The 17,048-nt window shown below is 36.9% G+C and overlaps 1 protein-coding gene across 1 annotated transcript in view; it reads left to right on the top strand.

Moving 5' to 3' along the window:
* PIK3C2G (phosphatidylinositol-4-phosphate 3-kinase, catalytic subunit type 2 gamma) overlaps window positions 1-17,048 on the top strand; it is a gene marked incomplete at its 5' end in the record, with an annotated part of 168,311 nt that overhangs the window by 39,614 nt on the left and 111,649 nt on the right. The window contains 3 exons of the mRNA XM_008939690.1: window positions 52-166; window positions 1,969-2,099; window positions 9,239-9,427. Of these exons, the coding sequence (XP_008937938.1) occupies window positions 52-166; window positions 1,969-2,099; window positions 9,239-9,427 (435 nt within the window). The remainder of the gene's footprint in view (window positions 1-51; window positions 167-1,968; window positions 2,100-9,238; window positions 9,428-17,048) is intronic.

The raw sequence follows: 17,048 nt of genomic DNA, 5'->3' as shown, positions 1-17,048 counted from the left end.
TTCACTTTGTTTCCAGCACTGACACAGTATTTCTGTCTGTGTGTATTGCAGGCGGCTCATTCATGGCACTGTGCTGCTTAGCATGACATTGTGCAGCACACTTACCAAGACGATGGTTGCCCCAGGCATCTGCAGCACTGATACACCAACCTCAGTAACACTGCAGGTAAGAAAACAAGAAAGCAAAAGAGTGGGTTGTTTTCTAGCAAAGTACAAGAAAAAGGGTCATTCCCACAGCTCATCAAGACCACATAAATTAAAAATCTCCTTTCCATTATAGCTGCTAAAAGGGAGCATGTTAATATTAATGGATGGAAGTCTATAATTCTGCACAGTGGCAAATATATATGATACTTTCCCTATCAAATACCACCTCTGAGGGCTAGAGAAGGTGTTTGTAGGGTAATTTTTGTGGTTATAATTTTGGTTCCAAAAATACTTTTGACACAAATTAATGACTTAGTGCCTGACTTACAGCTGCCTTTTAAGATCTGAATTTTTGATCTGAGTACTATTGAATTGTATGCCATTATAAATGTAACATACAGCTTGCAATTAGACTAAGCACAAAGGATTTATAAAGGAAGTGGCTACAAGCAGTTGTCAATAAGCATCAGTATAGCTCTCCCCTGATGACTGCATGCTGAGCTCCCACATATTCTCAGCAGAATTGTCCTCTCAGTATTGAAAATTCATTAGGTCTGCCTGGTAGTTTTGCCACCTTTCCAGGTTAAATTAGCAACTGAATACTTCAAGGGAAGAGACAATTATTTTCTGTATTAAAAAGCTGAATGACTATTAGCAAATGACGTGTAATAGCAAATAATACAGATAAATGAGGCTGGGCTAAAAATAGCCAATTTTTAATAGACAAGCGAATGGGGATTTTCTAGTCTGAGGAGTTCAGTCAAAGATGATTCCTTAAAATAGCTTCCCCTATTAATAATAAAGAGAAGTTGAGACAGTAAATGGCTATTAATTTATAATCTCTCTCTGATGAAAGAAATAGAAAAAGAGAATCTCTCATTCTCTCAACCTTGTTTTTATTCCCATGCATGTGACAGTATTACGATTTGTGAACCTGCTGGGAATTCATAAGGATAGCTTTTCTGGTGGAACTGGCAAGACACTTACATATTGTAGGGAATAACTTTGTTAAACTTTAGAGGACTGGTGTATATCAAATGTATACATTAAAAAATACATATAGATAAGAGGTCATGTTGTGCATTAATAAACTGAAGTGGAATGTGCAAGTTGAGATGAATTTTGAAAAACAATTTGTATTTTCAGCTGAATCTGTACTCAAATTATCAAATCCTCAGATTATTGGTTTTGGCTGAATGTTTTGTCTTAATATCATAAAAACATCCTAAATTTCTGACACACCTACATAAGTGCAAAGAATGAAAAATTGGTAGATAGTGTACAATGTATATGAAATTGAACATAAGAAAGTGAAATCAGGAATCTGATTTCCATCTCTTACACTGGTAAACTATACATCAGAATTATCCATACTTTAAAACAAAACATAACATCTACAATAATGGAAACTTTTCATTTAAGAACCACCTTATTGAAAAACAGGAAAGGAGGAAAGACGGAAAAAATTACTGCAGCTTTGAGATCATCTAGTTCTAATAAAACTGAAATGCAGTGGATAAAATTCTCCCAGGAAAATCAGTAAGAAAACTCCCACTGTTTTCCATGGTCTGAGTTTATCACCAGCATCTCTAAGAAATGTATTACATACAGTAAACTTCCCCAAAGAATTATCACCTATTCTTTCTCTCATATTTTGCGTGCTTCCTATACTAAACATAACATTTACTGAAAGTTGTATCTGAGAATTCTGAGACTACATACTACTAAAAGGATGTCTTTTTTTTTTTTTTTTTTTTTTTTTTTTAAAATATCTTATAAAAGTGTGTTTTTTTTTTTTTTTTTTTTTTTTTTTAAATAAAGATTGACTTTCCAGAAACTAATTTGGAGTTCATTAAACCTGAACCTGAAGAAAGAAGAGACGAACTTGAAGAGCCAACCAAAGACTGCCTGAAGCATATTGCAAGACTTTCACAGATGCATTCTCTCTTGCTGTAAGTTGTACCCAGCTTGCCTTGCTGATTCTTGGCTTGCTGTATTTATCCTATTGATCACAATTAAATGTGACCAATACTTTAGAAACAAAATTTTCCTCTGAGGGAGCCTAGCTTGATTGATTTGAGAAGTAATACCTCTAAATGAGAGAACAGATCACAGCAAAGCCTAAATAAGACCCTGGAGATGGGAGTGTATTTTACCAGTTTAGAAAAGGATGTTTTTTTCTGTTCTCTTTCTATATCTTTTCATGTCTTTAAAGTATGAAACTAATTTTTGACTCAAAATGTGAGGTTTTTCAGGTGATGCAACAAGTCTGTATTGATATTAAGAAGAAAACCTTTGGGTTCTATGAAAATCAGCCTTTTTTATTAATAATGCACTCAGATTTCAGGTATAGTAGTTAATGGCATACATTTGTTAAAACAATCTATGTCAAGTTATAAGCAAGGAAAGAAGTGCAGAATGTCTAGCTTTCACAGAAGATGGATGAAGACAGTGAAACAAAACACTATATACTGAGGCAGATTAATATGCTCAGCTACGTGTATGCTACGTGTTATGCTATCAGTTAGGATTATATACTGCATAAAGCTGGATATAATCAGAGCAGAACTGGGAACACAGATGCTTACAGAGAGCCATTATACCAATCACAGTTAGTTGTGTGAATTAATCCTCCATCAAAGGTCAAAAGGTCCATTAGTTGTATAATGACTTAAAACCAGTTCACCTCCCTCAGTGTGATACAAAGTATCTGTTAAGAAGATTTTTCTGTGCTCATTTCTATATTGGTTGTTCAGGTTTTTTAAAATCATTTTCTTCAGAAAAAAAGGCAAGAGACAAACTTGCTGCTGTATCTGATTTTTACTTCATTTTTTGAAAAGATAGGATGAAACATAAAGTTATTTTTATTAACCAGGTGATGGTTTTTTGATCTTATTTTCAAATATGAATAGGATGTCAGTATGTTATTGTGAATAGCCACTGCAACAGGTGAAATGCTGGGGTCTGAACCCTGAGCCCTGAATTAAGGTTGACATATGGGTGATTCCCACAGCCCTTCATACAGAGGTGGTGAGTTTGCCTTATAGCTTCCCCCCAGGGTGCGGCCGGCCCTGCAGGGAGAGCCATAAGGGAAATGAGCCCCAGGGGTCCCGCATTGAGTTGACAAAGGTCAGGGGTCTGCTTGGGGATAAAAGCTGGGACCACTGGCAGGAAGTCAGGAGTGTCTGTCTGTGGAGTGCACTCCCCAGAGCTTCCTGGTTCAGGGCAGACCTCCTGACTCTCCCTGGAGCTGGGCCCTGGTCGTTGTAGACCTTTGCAAACGTGGGCGGATTGGGTGAGAGTCGCCATGTGGGCACCTTTTTCTTATGTCTTTAACTGGCTGGTTTGGCTGTTCCCCATGCCAACTATGGGCAACCTCGGCTCACTGTTTGTACCACCTGTTGTGGGCTGTGTCACATCTTTTGTGGGATCGTTGGGGGTGGCATCAATTATGTACCAGCTGATTGACTTGTTTGTACACCCAGCGATCATTCATGTCACAGTGTTTCTGATTACAATACAGTCTGTGTATTGGTTTCTCTTTCTGCTGGCTGTATCATTTTTGTTGGGCATGGCCATTGGCAGAATAATAGGGCGCTGGCAAGGTGCCAGCAAAGTTTCCACCAGTAAAATGTGTTCCAGAAATGATCTGGGGAACTTCAAGCCAATGCATCTGACCCCTATTCATGGTAAAATAGTGGATTATGTGAGAAGGAATGACATCATTAGGCATTTAACTAAATGCAGTGTAATTTGTCAGGAAAAAGCCAATGTGACTTCTGTAAATAGGAACCCTGACCCACCAACCTGTTGTCCTAGAATGTTTTCAGTGGATGCATGAATATTGGGAGTTTTGGTGGATAGAAAACATCTGGGTGTTCAGAAAACTTTGTGGAGGTTCCATAGTGGATTGTTAAAGAAATGAAGTTGTCATGGGTCAAGCTGCGAAGAATCAGCAGCAGGGTCTTTCAGTGTTCAAGTTTGGATCAGTTTTATTCAGAATCTTCATCAATGATATGCAGAAGGAACTGCATGGGAAAATCTATAGGTTTGCAGATGGTACGAATCTCTTCCAGATAGTCAAGCGCTGTGCTATGGAGGGGAGATCCAAAGGACCTTTACAAAACTAGCAAAACTATGGGAGATAAATTTCAGTGTGGATAAATTTAAGGGGGTATATGTAAAGAAAATATATGTATTATTAAGGGGGTATATTTAAAGACAAGTTATCTAAGCATCTGTACATGACACTGAATTCAGAACTGGCAGTTACATCGCAGGAAGTACATCTTGACATCATTGCCGATGTTTCCCTGAATTCATGAGTACAATATGCAGCAGCAGCCAGAAGTGCCAACAAAATATTGGGTGTTGTCAGGAAGGGTGTAGAGAAGAAGTTGTTGTGTGCCATTTCACTGCTGTCTAAAATCTTGGCGTGCAGTATTTTTGGTACGTTGTATAGTTCTTGTCTCCACAACTCAGGAAGGACACAATAGATGTGGAAAATTTACAGTGAAGGGCAACCTAAATGAATAAAGGGATTAAGCAGCTGCTTGACCAAAAAGAGCTAAAAAGGCTGGGACTCTACTTTGGAAAGAAGACTATGGGGTGTATATGTATCTGAGACTAATTTTTATAAATTTCTAATGGTAGGGGAGTAAGTGAATGCATCATCAAATCCCACAATATTTTTAATAGGGTCATTCAGTGAAATAAGTATGTCAAATGTCAATAAGCAGAAGGAAGTACTCCTTAATACAGTCAGCAGTGAACTTTTAAAATCTGCTGGAGGTAGACAACATCATCAGTTTCATGAAGGCTATGCACAAATTCATGGATAGCAGGTTCATAAATAGGTATTAGACCAGACAAAGGTAGACCATACAACATACCTAATACAACAATTTTGGTTTCTGTGGTAAAAGACCACTGAAAGTCACTAGGTTGGAGTTAAAGCTTTGATAAGTTCAATAACAGGTTCTTGGAAGAAAAAGAATGGTATTCCTGTTCTTTTCCACAGCTCCTTGTTGCAGGCAATGTTGGTCTAACAAATGAATCATCAAGGTGAAGAGTGGCATACTTGGGGTCTGTACAAAGGAATTCCATTTTTAAGTAGTTTCGGATCAGAGGAAGCTGTCAGCCTGCAAATTTTGTTGTATCTCTATCAGAGGAATTTTTTACCTTCTTCAGTCATGATAAATTTTCATCTAAAAAAAATTTAACAACATATTGGAATCCAAACGCATTATTACAATTATATCTGAACATCTCATCCTTTGGTTTTTTTTTCCTATGGCAAGAAAAAGAGAGGAATTTAGGTAGCTTTTTGGTAGTGATATGTCTGTATGACAATGCTTCAGGTTTACAAGCCTCAAATATGATTTCGAAATAAATGAATGTCTGTGGTTAGACACCACAAGAAACCTGTCTCAGGCTGTTGGGATCCTTCTGTTCATTCTGCTGAAAGTGGAGGGAGCATGTGAATGGACAGAAAAATGTTTTTAACCATGTAGAAGGAAAAAGAAGAAACAGTGGTTAAAAACAGAGAGCTGAATGATTGTCCCTGTTGAATCCAGTAGAGTGGATTATATACATATGCATACAAATATATATTTTTATATACAGTATCAAAATATTGATTGTTCCAATATTTGTTGTCAGATGGTCTATCCAGTAGCTGGCCCCAGATCTCCCTGCTCTCCCCAGTTTCTGACATCTAGATGTCTGAGCCCTTAAGGTTCATAATCCCAATCCCATTTTGTTGCAGCCATTTAGGCCTCTTCCTGTTACACAGAGAGGGGTTTCCCCAGTAGCTGGTACAGACATATAGTCTTACCAGTAGCTGATTCTCAGACCTCTGTCTCTCTGGTAGCAGGTCCTCATGGCCAACATCTTTTGGATGTTGATTAATGAAGGGATCAATGGGACTGAAGGAAATGAACTTCACTAGATGGCTGTTGTGGTCATCACAGCCCTACTCTGTGTGCTGCTGTGTGATCCGTAGCATCATCACCAAACCAAGCAAGGGAGGGGGGACCAAGAGAATTCATATGTTACTGCCAGTTGCTTTGGCTGACTTCTGAAAATATTTCAGATGTGAGCCTTTGATTCCTTTTAAGATTACTGTACTTGAAATATAAACCCCAGAAAACTAATAATCTGAGACAATGGCAGCTCTTTGAATGCCATACAGCCTGCTTGTGTGCTGTGCTCACTGTGTAAGTAATCAGAGACTAGTTTGAAGCCAGGAAGATGACAGGGGTTTTTTTTCTGCCATCTTTCTTTCCTTCGTTCATAATTTTCTTTCTACCACGTTTTCCTCTCTTGCAGCTTCCCTTTTTGTTTTCCTTTTTGTCACTTACCTGGTAAGAATCTAGTTTGCCTACCAGTCATCACAAGAGTGCTGTTGCTGTGAACTGTGATTAGAAAGGCTACTTCCAGTTGGGTGAATAGTGGAACAGGTCTAAAGAAGTGCAGTGATGCTGCACAGTTTGCTAGTCTCTCTGTGGGATAGAAACTTGCAAGTGAGAATCAAAGCCAGGGGACAGAGATCTGAATTTGCTAGCTCTGCTGTTCTTTCCTCCTTTCGACTTTTGTCTTGTTCTGCTTTAGTACTGAACGTGAAAAACCAAAACAACTCCGAAGCATTTAGCCTCATTTTTGACATTTCCCCTCCCCCCAAAAAAAGTAAGAATTAAGACCAGCTAACAAAGCTTTCACAGAAGCTGTTTTCATTTAGCTAAAGGGATTAATGAGAACTTTTGCACTAGAAACTAACGAATTATTTATGTCTTAAGATATTTTATTTTTATTTGTGTTGAACGGAAGGCTATGTATTTTAATAGAGCTCTTATATAGAGGGAAATTTAGATACAACTCTACCTAAAAAACCCATAATTTTTAATCGATATGCATTTTTGTCAATAAAGTTTATTAACTTCTTTTCCCTACTGAGCCAAAAAAAATTTCCTTATTAGCATAACAATATTCAGGTGCTATATTTACAGAAAGTACTTTTATCTTAAATGTATTATTGCATGTATATGTAAACTTTAGCTAAAACTAAGAAACTTAAAATCAAAACTTAAGCCCCTCACCTCACCCAACCTCCAATTTCATCACTGATCTTTAAAACATGGAAAGAGAAAATGGCATTGCCTCTGGACTAAAGTCAGAGGGAGAAATCTGTTATTTAGAAAACCTGATACAAGGATTGATTTCTTATCTTGCTTTCCAAGCTCGGCAGAGGCTTTAGCTGCTTTAATCAGAACAACAGATTGTCTAGTTTGCAGGATGCTGTTTGAAAGCTTAAAGCTCTGTTTAAAGTCAGCTTATAAGAGGAGTCCTTTAGCAGAACTGTCCTGTGGAATACAATCTGAATACATAAGATAACCAAACAGGCAATGAAATCCTAGACCTACTTTTATCTCTTTTTCTGTCTGTAGCTTCATCACATAAACACAAAGATACCTATTCATTGTCACAATAGACAAGCTGAAGCTGTTTCTTGAAAATGGTTATCAAAAAGGTACTTTTCTTGAAATTATTAGTGAAAGTCATGACAGAATTTGTATCACAGTTAGGTTCATCTTCTGCATGCATTTATGAGCTTATTTTCCTACAGGGAAGAAACAAACATTTGCTCCTGTGACAGTAAAAACCATGCCAAATTTTGTATGGCCACTCTCTGTTCCTAAATGTTTGGCAACTGAAAATTGCAAAGAGAAGTTCTCTTGTGCACACAGAGCCAAAAGAACTCATTGCTCTGAGTTGTAAAAGCCACAATCTTGACAGTTAGACCAGGGCTAAGATAGTTTTTTTTTGGCTAAGAATATCCCAAAATACTACAAATAGAAGGAAGGACAGCTTGGAAAGAATGTAAACACTTATATTTTGAGCCCTGCTTACACATCTGGATAATGAAACACTTAACGGGAAATAAGTTATTTACTTACTGCCTTCTATGAGGTTTCTCACACCTTGCTCTGAAATATCTAGGTCCATTTGAAGTCACAGTTACATTATGGTAATAAGTAGATGGATCACTGATGTTGTCAAGTATGACCAAGAAAACTGGTATTCTGCTCGTTTTCAGTAGTGTTTTGTGTGAACTGAAGATCAGTTTGCACTCTCAAAGCTTGCTTTTGAAAGCTATGATATCATATTATGGAGATTGAGCTAATGTCTCACAGGGAATTTTTTTTTCTGTTTTCTGATGGTATCAATACCTTGGATTCAATGTACATGAGACAAAGACAACTGAATTGTTGACAAATCAGAAAATATATAAGAAAAAAACTATCCTGAGGCATTTCTCACTGAGGTGGAATAAAGTGTGATGACTGGCAGTTTTATCCATGTCATTTAGATACCTGATATCACTGTGAGGAATTTGGTACTGCATCTTTTTTTGTGAGTACAGCAAAGCATGTCATGTTAGGCCTTCCAAACAGACATAGATGTTGATGGGAGCTTTTCTTCACTTTCCCAAACTCATACTAGTGATAATCACACTGCCTATGTGTGTGTACATGTGCTTGTGTTCTTGTGTACGTGCATGGATATGCATAAACTCTATTTTAAATTCAAATACACTAAAAATAGACACACATGCATTAAACACTGAAAACAAGGCCAAGAATGAAATCTATGACTAGCAGTGTGGTGTGTCTAGCTGTTACAGTAGTTAGTTAGAGGTGATGTGTAGCAGATAGATGTAACAATAATTTATCTGGTGATAACTGCACCTTCTTTGTGTCTGTCAGAAAACCCCAGTAAAAACAAACAGCACCTACAACAGAAATGATGGAGAGAAGAAAGATGAGAGTGCTTGAGAACTGAAGTAACCATATATGTGTGTCTTATGACACTTATTTTCATATTACCCAAGGCTGACAGATCCAGAGTCTAAGTGTCACTTCTCTTATGAAAGCTGGTCTGCAGAAAGTGATATCCTACCCCAAGGAAAATGCTTACTTAGCCAAAAAGCAGTGTACTATATAACTTGACTGTTCTGTACAATAAATTTTGTTGCTGCACAGAGCTCCAGGTGGCTTTCATTTCAAACTAACTTACTAATCTTCTCTTCCAGACTCTCAGAGCAACAGAGAAGAATCTTATGGTTTTATCGTTACTACTGCAATAATCAAAATTGTTCCCTTCCTTTGGTACTGGGCAGTGCACCCAGCTGGGATCGAACCACTATAGCAGAAATGTATACCATGTTGAGGAGGTGGGAATTTTCTAACCCTCTGGAGGCGCTTGGGCTTCTGACTTTCAGGTAAGGGGAAAATTAACCAAGTAGGAAAAAACAATAAACAGAATGACCACGTGCTGATTAAATTGTCACTTCAATTTGCTCAGCATAGTATCATGCTTCAGTTCACTGACTGTGCTTTCGATTCTGTCCCTGTGACAAAGGGAAGATAGGGTTGCAACTCTTGTGATAATCTTGATTTGAACGTGCCAGCCCTGCCTCCTTGTCTGAGAAGGTTTCCTGTTTCTCAGGATAATGAAGAGAGTATTTCATTCTCTATGGCAGGTTCAGTCAGTTTCTGGTAACAGGTGCTCAGTCAAATACATAGCGCTTACATAGCACTCCACATCTTCAAACTTCTGTACAGATATGAAGTGACTAATGGGAGATAAGGAGGACTGCAATGTGCATCTAGATGAAGATACCGTATCAACGTGTAGAGTCCCACCTGCAACCTATCTTTCTGAAGTAGACAGGATGAAACTTTGAAGTCAGGTCCCTACACAGAATAAATTCTGTTGTGATGCCTTATGTTCCACCCCTACTTCTTACACTGGGAGATGATTGTTGGAAGGCTTTCTTGATACTGAAGATAGTCTTACCTATGATGTAATAGATGATGTCAGGGGACAGAATCTGTGTCAGCAGTTACATTTTCTCTAAAAGCTTGGGAGGTATTTTGTCTTAAGTGACGTAACTGTGAAAACATTAAACATGTGGATGAAATGCTTGAGCAAACTTGTTTTATCAAGCCCTTGCTTGCTTGTCTGAGTAAGCACAAGCTGCACCAGACTTGCAATCTCAGTTCCGTGTTGTACTTTTAAAAAAATAAACATACCTCAGGTGAAGATTTACTTGAGGAAAGACTGTGTATGCTGACCTCCATACTATTAAAAAGTAGCTATTTAGCAATATAAAACTGGCTTTTAATTCCCTCTGGATGTGATTTGCTAAGAATGCCTGTGCCTCTCAGGTTTATATCTGAACTATGAGCAGTTTCATGTTTGCATACATGTCTTTTTTTATGTTTAGTTGGAATGATGGAAAGGGAAATCCTGAAAGATCAAGTTATAGAGCATGTTATCTTTATCTTATTTACCATTACTAAATGATTACATTCCATTTCTAATTTATAAAAGAACCGTGTAAAAAGGGATATATTTAGCAGTGTGTTGTCTTCCACAATGCAGAGCAACAAGAGATTTTTAGATGTTTTTTCAGAGCATGCCAGGCTTTCAAATCAGACCTTTTGTTTCTGTGTACAGGTGATGTTTCTGCAAATGAAGAGGTTGATTGTTCTTTCAAGGTTAAACTCTGCATCAGGGTGTGGTGCAGCATATCAGTCCTGTCAGGTGCTTCACAGGCTATATAATATGACTCAGCCTGTCACCAAGCTTCTCAGTGTGTAGTGGATGCAGTGTATATACACTGTTCCTTCTGGCTGTCAAAGATTGCTGGAATGAAAGGACAGGAAGATGTCATCACTTTGTCTCTCCTGGTGTCACTGTTGAGAGTGACTGGCACCTGCAGTCATGCCAAAGCACCAGTAGTTCTGATCAGAATCTTAGTTGCTTTGTCTCTTTAGTTTCTTTCTCACAAAAGATAATATCTGTCTGGGTTTTTTTAGGTTCATGCTAACACTGGAGATCACAGAATTTCTGGATCACAGTAGAAATTCTCTTTAAAAATAACATTTCTGTCCTTCACATATTCACAATATTTTGTAGGTGCATGAACAGGTGGGAAGCTATCCTTCACAAACAGGGATTACATTTTCTTAAAGATGTCTCGTTTCAGAGGTGTCTAGGTCACATGATAAAACTGCTGAGGCACATGTATATGGAAATTGAGAGAGTGGGTTGAAAGAGGAGTACTTTCCATATAAATGGATTTCTGAAGTTTCTTCTCTTGGTTCTCTTTTTGAAAGACTTAAATTATTTTGAAAAGTAAAGTAGCACTGGATAAGGTCCAGATTTCCTTCACCATTGCTTTCACTGACTTTGGATTTTAGACTCTGTAACTGAGCTGTTTTTAAGGGTTCCTTCAACTCTGTCCTGTATTATGTTTGGCACTGATAATTCATCAACTCAGTTCCTCACTTCTATCATCCACAAAACAGCTCTGATTTCTTGTGATTACTGTGACACAGCTAAAGATCCAAGTTCATATAAAACATGAGCAGAATATGAAAGAAATGTTATTTATATATTCATGTCTCTTTTAAGGACTTCTGTTACCTTCATTATTGAATCATAGGTAAGTAAAATAAATTAAAGCTTGTCTTTATCTACATGTATTATTAAAATAATGCCAAAATGAAGGAGCAGCTGCACTAGATCAGTCCAAAAGTGCATGTTGTCTCCAATGGTGACCAACTATAGATACGTAGGTAAGGCAATGAAAATTAGCAAAACATAATGACACTGTGCTACTCTCCAAACCTTCAGTAATCTGTAGTTCAGAGACTTCCTGAGACCTTTTTTTTAGATTTTTCTTCTGTTTTTTGGGGGGAGTTTTTTTTTTTTTTTTTTTTTTTTTTTCTAATAAAGCTTGATATCCCATAAGCATTCCACTTCCAGAATGGAAAGGAGATCCACAGTTCTGCTCTATGTTGTATCATTTCTATGTACCACAATTTACCACATTGTAAGCAGTACCATAAAAGAGCGCTAATGTTTCCAATCACTCCAAATTTGGGATGCTTCTTAAAAAGAACCTGAATTTCTGCTGCAGGTATGTGCTTTCTCTTTACCTAGCTTAGACAGGTTACTCACAAACACTAGTCACTTTTACAAACATTGGGCTGGAGACTCTAAATTATCCTTCTTCTCAAAGGAAAAAAAAAACAGCGTCTGTACTGATGATTAAGCTCAAGCTCATATCTGCAAGGATAAAGAAATTAACTGGAGCTGCTTCCTCATTGCTTGGGTTAGAAGACAGCATCACAGAGCTTAGGGAGAGGTACGATGGCCCATCAGATCAAGACTCATTATCACACATCTGAGTTAGAACACTCTGTAATTTACTGAAACTTCTAAATTGTGTTCACTACACTGATAAATGTACAATTTAATGGATGTTTTTTGTTCTTTGATCATGTCTGTGTTGCTTATTCACTGCCACTTTGCATGCACTTCTCAAGGCGAGCAAATGATAACACATGCAGTGGAAAGGAAGGACTTTAATAAATCAGAAAAACAATCATGGTAAATTCAACAGATAAATTCAGCAGCAATCTTACATCCAGTACTTGCAGCAAGTGCATTGATTCTTAAATCCCCAGAAGCCAACACTTAAAAAAAAAACCCAAACAATCCACAATTTAAAAACCGTTTCCTTAATCAATAAAGACGAGATGGGGAGGATAGCAGGAGAAAGCACAGAATAAGATTTTGCACTCCTAGTTATAACTCTAATCAGGGAAGGATGATTATAAACCGTTGCCAGAAAAATAAAATTTTCCCTAAGGCAGAAGGTATAGAGCTGGTCCCTCCTACTCAGCACTGATTATTGGTGCCCTGTGCATTTTACTATTGACTTCACTTACTGAGTTTGGTAAAAAGCCAAATTTTAGTGGAGTTAGGGCTTTCTATAACTGGATCTACATTGCATGGCACAGTAGCCAAGGAAATGACACCAGTACACTTGTTTATTCTGAGAATTTTTTGATGGCAGAAAGAAATCAAAGGCAGTGTTAGAAATACCCTCAGTTATGATGTTTTGCTAACATTCCAATATTTGGTGTATGTATAGAGCAATTGTACTTACCATTTTTTTTTGTTAGGTTATCTTGCTGTTCAAATGACTGAAAATGAAAGCCCAAATATATTAATTAACCCATATATATATATTATATAACCCAAATGTTTTCTCCAACCTTATTTTTCTGACACATCTAGAGTACACTTGCAGCCCTGTGAGGTATCATGTCTAAGAGTCAGGAAATTGTGCTAGAATCAGGAAACAATCACCAAATAAGAAGGTATGTAATTTTCCAGCATTGTGCATAGCTGCAACCATTCTGAAGAGAGAACTTGTTGATGTAGACAGTGGAAGTTAAGCATGGTAAGCCTAACAACTTTTCCAGAAATTTCCTTTGACTCTCATAGTATTTGACTCATATGTATGTATATATGTATAGTATGCATATATATGCGTGCATAACTCATATGCATGAGATACATACGTATCATTATGTAGCAGAGCAGTTACTGAGTTGCAGAAGTTAGGATATATACCAATGTATGCAAAATTCACTTTCTAACCAATAATTATAATAAAATATGATAGCTCGCAGCCAGATTTTGTTCTTAAGCCTTTGAAAGCCAAATTGATTTAAAATTATTGAAGATTGTTATTGTTTTAATAAAAGCAGAATTTAAACTGTTCCCTAAGAATCCACAACAGAATGCCCAACAGAGTATTTATCAAACAGATACAGCTAAAGAGTATCTTGCCTGTTTGCATCTTACTTGGTTTAAAAAGCTGTAGCTGCATATCAATGTAGAGAACAAACATGGGTTTATGCAAAGAAGTAAGATAAGCACAAAGCAACAGTGTACAATTAATTTGATACTTTGATGTACAAAACAGACTTCTGATAAAGCTTTAAAACTGCTTTGTGGTAACATACATGGAATTTAACGATAATTTACGTGGGGATGTATGTATTGTTAGGAATAGGCAACTCTTCATTTCAAGCATCAGAATGTGGTTAGCTTTTTTTTTTCTTTTTCCCCACTACCTTTAACCAATTTTAGCTTTCTTGGCATTTAATATAAGGGTACTAGAACAGCTATAGCAGGCCAAGTAACAATAGACAGCTAGGTAGGATATGACATGATTACTGTACATAAATATGAAATCTAATCAAGAAACTAAATCTGTAAATAATCATGTTTTCCATGTTTTATTGATTTGCATTAATGTATTATAGATCAAAGTTTATCTCTAGGGTGGGAAGAACCTTCTAGATCATACAGGTTTCAAATAGAAAACTACTTTTTGTGAATTTCTTCCTACTCTTATCCTAGGACATGGTTCAATATATGGCTTCTATAACATCTTCAACTTAGTACTAGTTGTTTCCGTCAGAATTTCTTGTAGAAAAACCTATGTAAACATTACTTAAAGTATATTTTCTATTAATAAATTCTACAGATTCAGCTGCCAATTGATCAACCAGAGCAATAGCTATTGTATCTGATCATGAGCTTTGTAATTTGTGGGGACAGAGAGCTTTCACGTGTCTTATCATGAGAAGAGAACATGTTACTTTTTTTCAACTGAAAATTTTGGAAATTTAGTGTCCTTTTTACTGATGGTATTTGTTATCATTCTGTCTTCTAGTCCTTGCCATTTTCTCGTCTTCATACACTCATGCACTGTTTTCTTTAGAAACCCTCAAGGGAGTGGAAAAAAATCACCAAAAGAAAGCAAATAAGCCCTGATAGTCTTATCTGTGTCCTAAAACTAAAGGAGTTCCTCAATCATTATGCATTAAGTGTCTTCTCTCTTCGTGTCTAATTACTTTAAAAATACTTAAACTGCTGCCCAAAACTTATCTGTCTGTTATTTCAAACAGTACTTCCATGCTTTCTCTCCTGGCTTAGTTACACCTATCAGTGACATGATATCCTTTACTGCTTAGAGGATTTTTTTTGCTTTCAGTTGATATCTTAATTCCAGTAGGTTTAGTAGCTTAGCCTTTCTTGTTTCTGCCAGACTTAATAATGGGTATTTCCTGGGACCGGAGTCTTCTTGAAAATGCAACAGAGCTTAAAATGTGAGGGGAACTGCAGAAATATGTGGCAATCTTCTAAGCCTCTAATTTAAAACGTGGCTTGTGAAAGTCCACACTGTTCTTAACAGAGATCCTCACGTGCTAGAAAATGTAGTGAACCATACAGTTCCATTTACCAGATAAACATATTCCAGCACAGGGTTATTTTGAAAAAGTGCAACAAAATTAGGATAATAAAACTGTTAAAATGAAGTGCATAATTATTTGTCATCTAAAACCACGTCACCACTGATGGCTGCTAAAACCTCAAGGGAATTTCAAAAATCCACAGGATAGCTCAACAGTGCTTTGTTTTTTTGTTCGAATCTGATTTAGCTGAAAGTTACAGCTAAACAAACAGGTCACTACTAGCTATCTATATGGAAAGAACCAAAGACTGTAACTTGTCCTTACTTCTAAAACAAATTGTAATCTATGCTCATCTAACTCAAAATCAAAGTTTTTAAAAAAAATCTTAAAGTCTCAAGGGAGACCCAACAATCTACAGCTATTTAGACAGAAGTTATGAAATGAATGTCTGTTAATCGTTGTCATCATGCAGGGAGGGAAGAACAAAATAACAAAAGGGGTGTTGAGGTTAAATATCTAAGGAAATCAGTTTTATAACTGAAGGAGAATCTAGGTTGCGAGATGGGCTATGAAGGGGAAATTTGAAGTCCTGCCTAGTGTGACCTACTGCTAAAGGAGTAGACTCAACAACTATCATTTAAATATTGTTTGTTTTTCTGTAGTGTCTCTGAGTGTGTAAACCTGGAACAAACTTGTAAGAAGTCACAGCCTCTGTTGTGGAATACTCATTACCTGAAGGGAGAACAAATAAAGCGAAGAAGGCTACAACACATTTCAATGCAGTTAGGCAAATAAATGATGAATAAGTAGTTCTACTCAATTATTTATTGACCCCATAGGTTCTTTGTTGAGTTGAAGAAATACAACTAGAAGTAATTGGAAACCTGGATGAAAATTGCCGTTTTGAAACAATGCAAAGAAAGTAATACAAGCATTGTTAAAGTTCTTGTGCTAAGTAATTGGTTTTTGGTTTTGTTTTTATTTTCTTGTTTTGTAAATACTCAGAGGCTTTGGTGGCAACCATAAATCAGCTAGGGAAGAGGGGTGCCTGGATCCCCTGCTTCTCTGAAGCCCTTATCAGAGGCCACATGTCAAGAACCTGATAATCTGTGGTTCAAATCCATTGCAAAAACTGATCTGACAGAGATGAGCTCTGATACAGATGAGCTCCTCTTTCTTAGAAGAGTACCCTTAAAGACTGGAATGTTCAACTTATTCTGATACAGTTGTCTCATTTCTCTGGTTCCAGAGTTTTCAGTATGTGTAAATAATTACATATTCATTGTGGCAAGCCCTGGAAATCAGCTGTCCTCTAATATCCTAGCTAGGAAGCTTTTTTTTCATAGTCTAAAGTGATTTCTCTTTCACTGAGTCACAAAGCCCAAAAAATCAATTAATTGTGTCTTCTAATCAAGACTAATTTATGGATTACTAAAATCAGATTTGATGCAACGCTGAAAAGTTTGTAAGATTGTTCACTGGAAAAAAACCCTCTAGCCCTAATTAATTACAAGGCCATAAGATGTTTCTAGGCATGTGAAGGGTAGGATTTTTTCCTCAGATCTGCTTCTAGACCTTACCCAGCTACTGTTTTTTTATCAAATAGCCTTCCATACATAAGTGTGAATAGCATAAGTACCATGTAATGCTAGTTCAGGTCATAAGTGTTTGCTGTAGTTCTAGTGGCTTTGAGGATGTCAAGTGTTTTTTCAAATATAAATGAAAGGGGTAAACCAAATAGAATTAAATACTTTTCTGTTGTACCTGTGGTCA

Source organism: Merops nubicus, unplaced genomic scaffold (assembly GCF_000691845.1).
Source record: "Merops nubicus isolate BGI_N331 unplaced genomic scaffold, ASM69184v1 scaffold20044, whole genome shotgun sequence".
NCBI lineage: Eukaryota > Metazoa > Chordata > Aves > Coraciiformes > Meropidae > Merops > Merops nubicus.
Note: the sequence above shows the minus strand (reverse complement) of the source record. Positions and strands in the feature narration are given on the sequence as shown.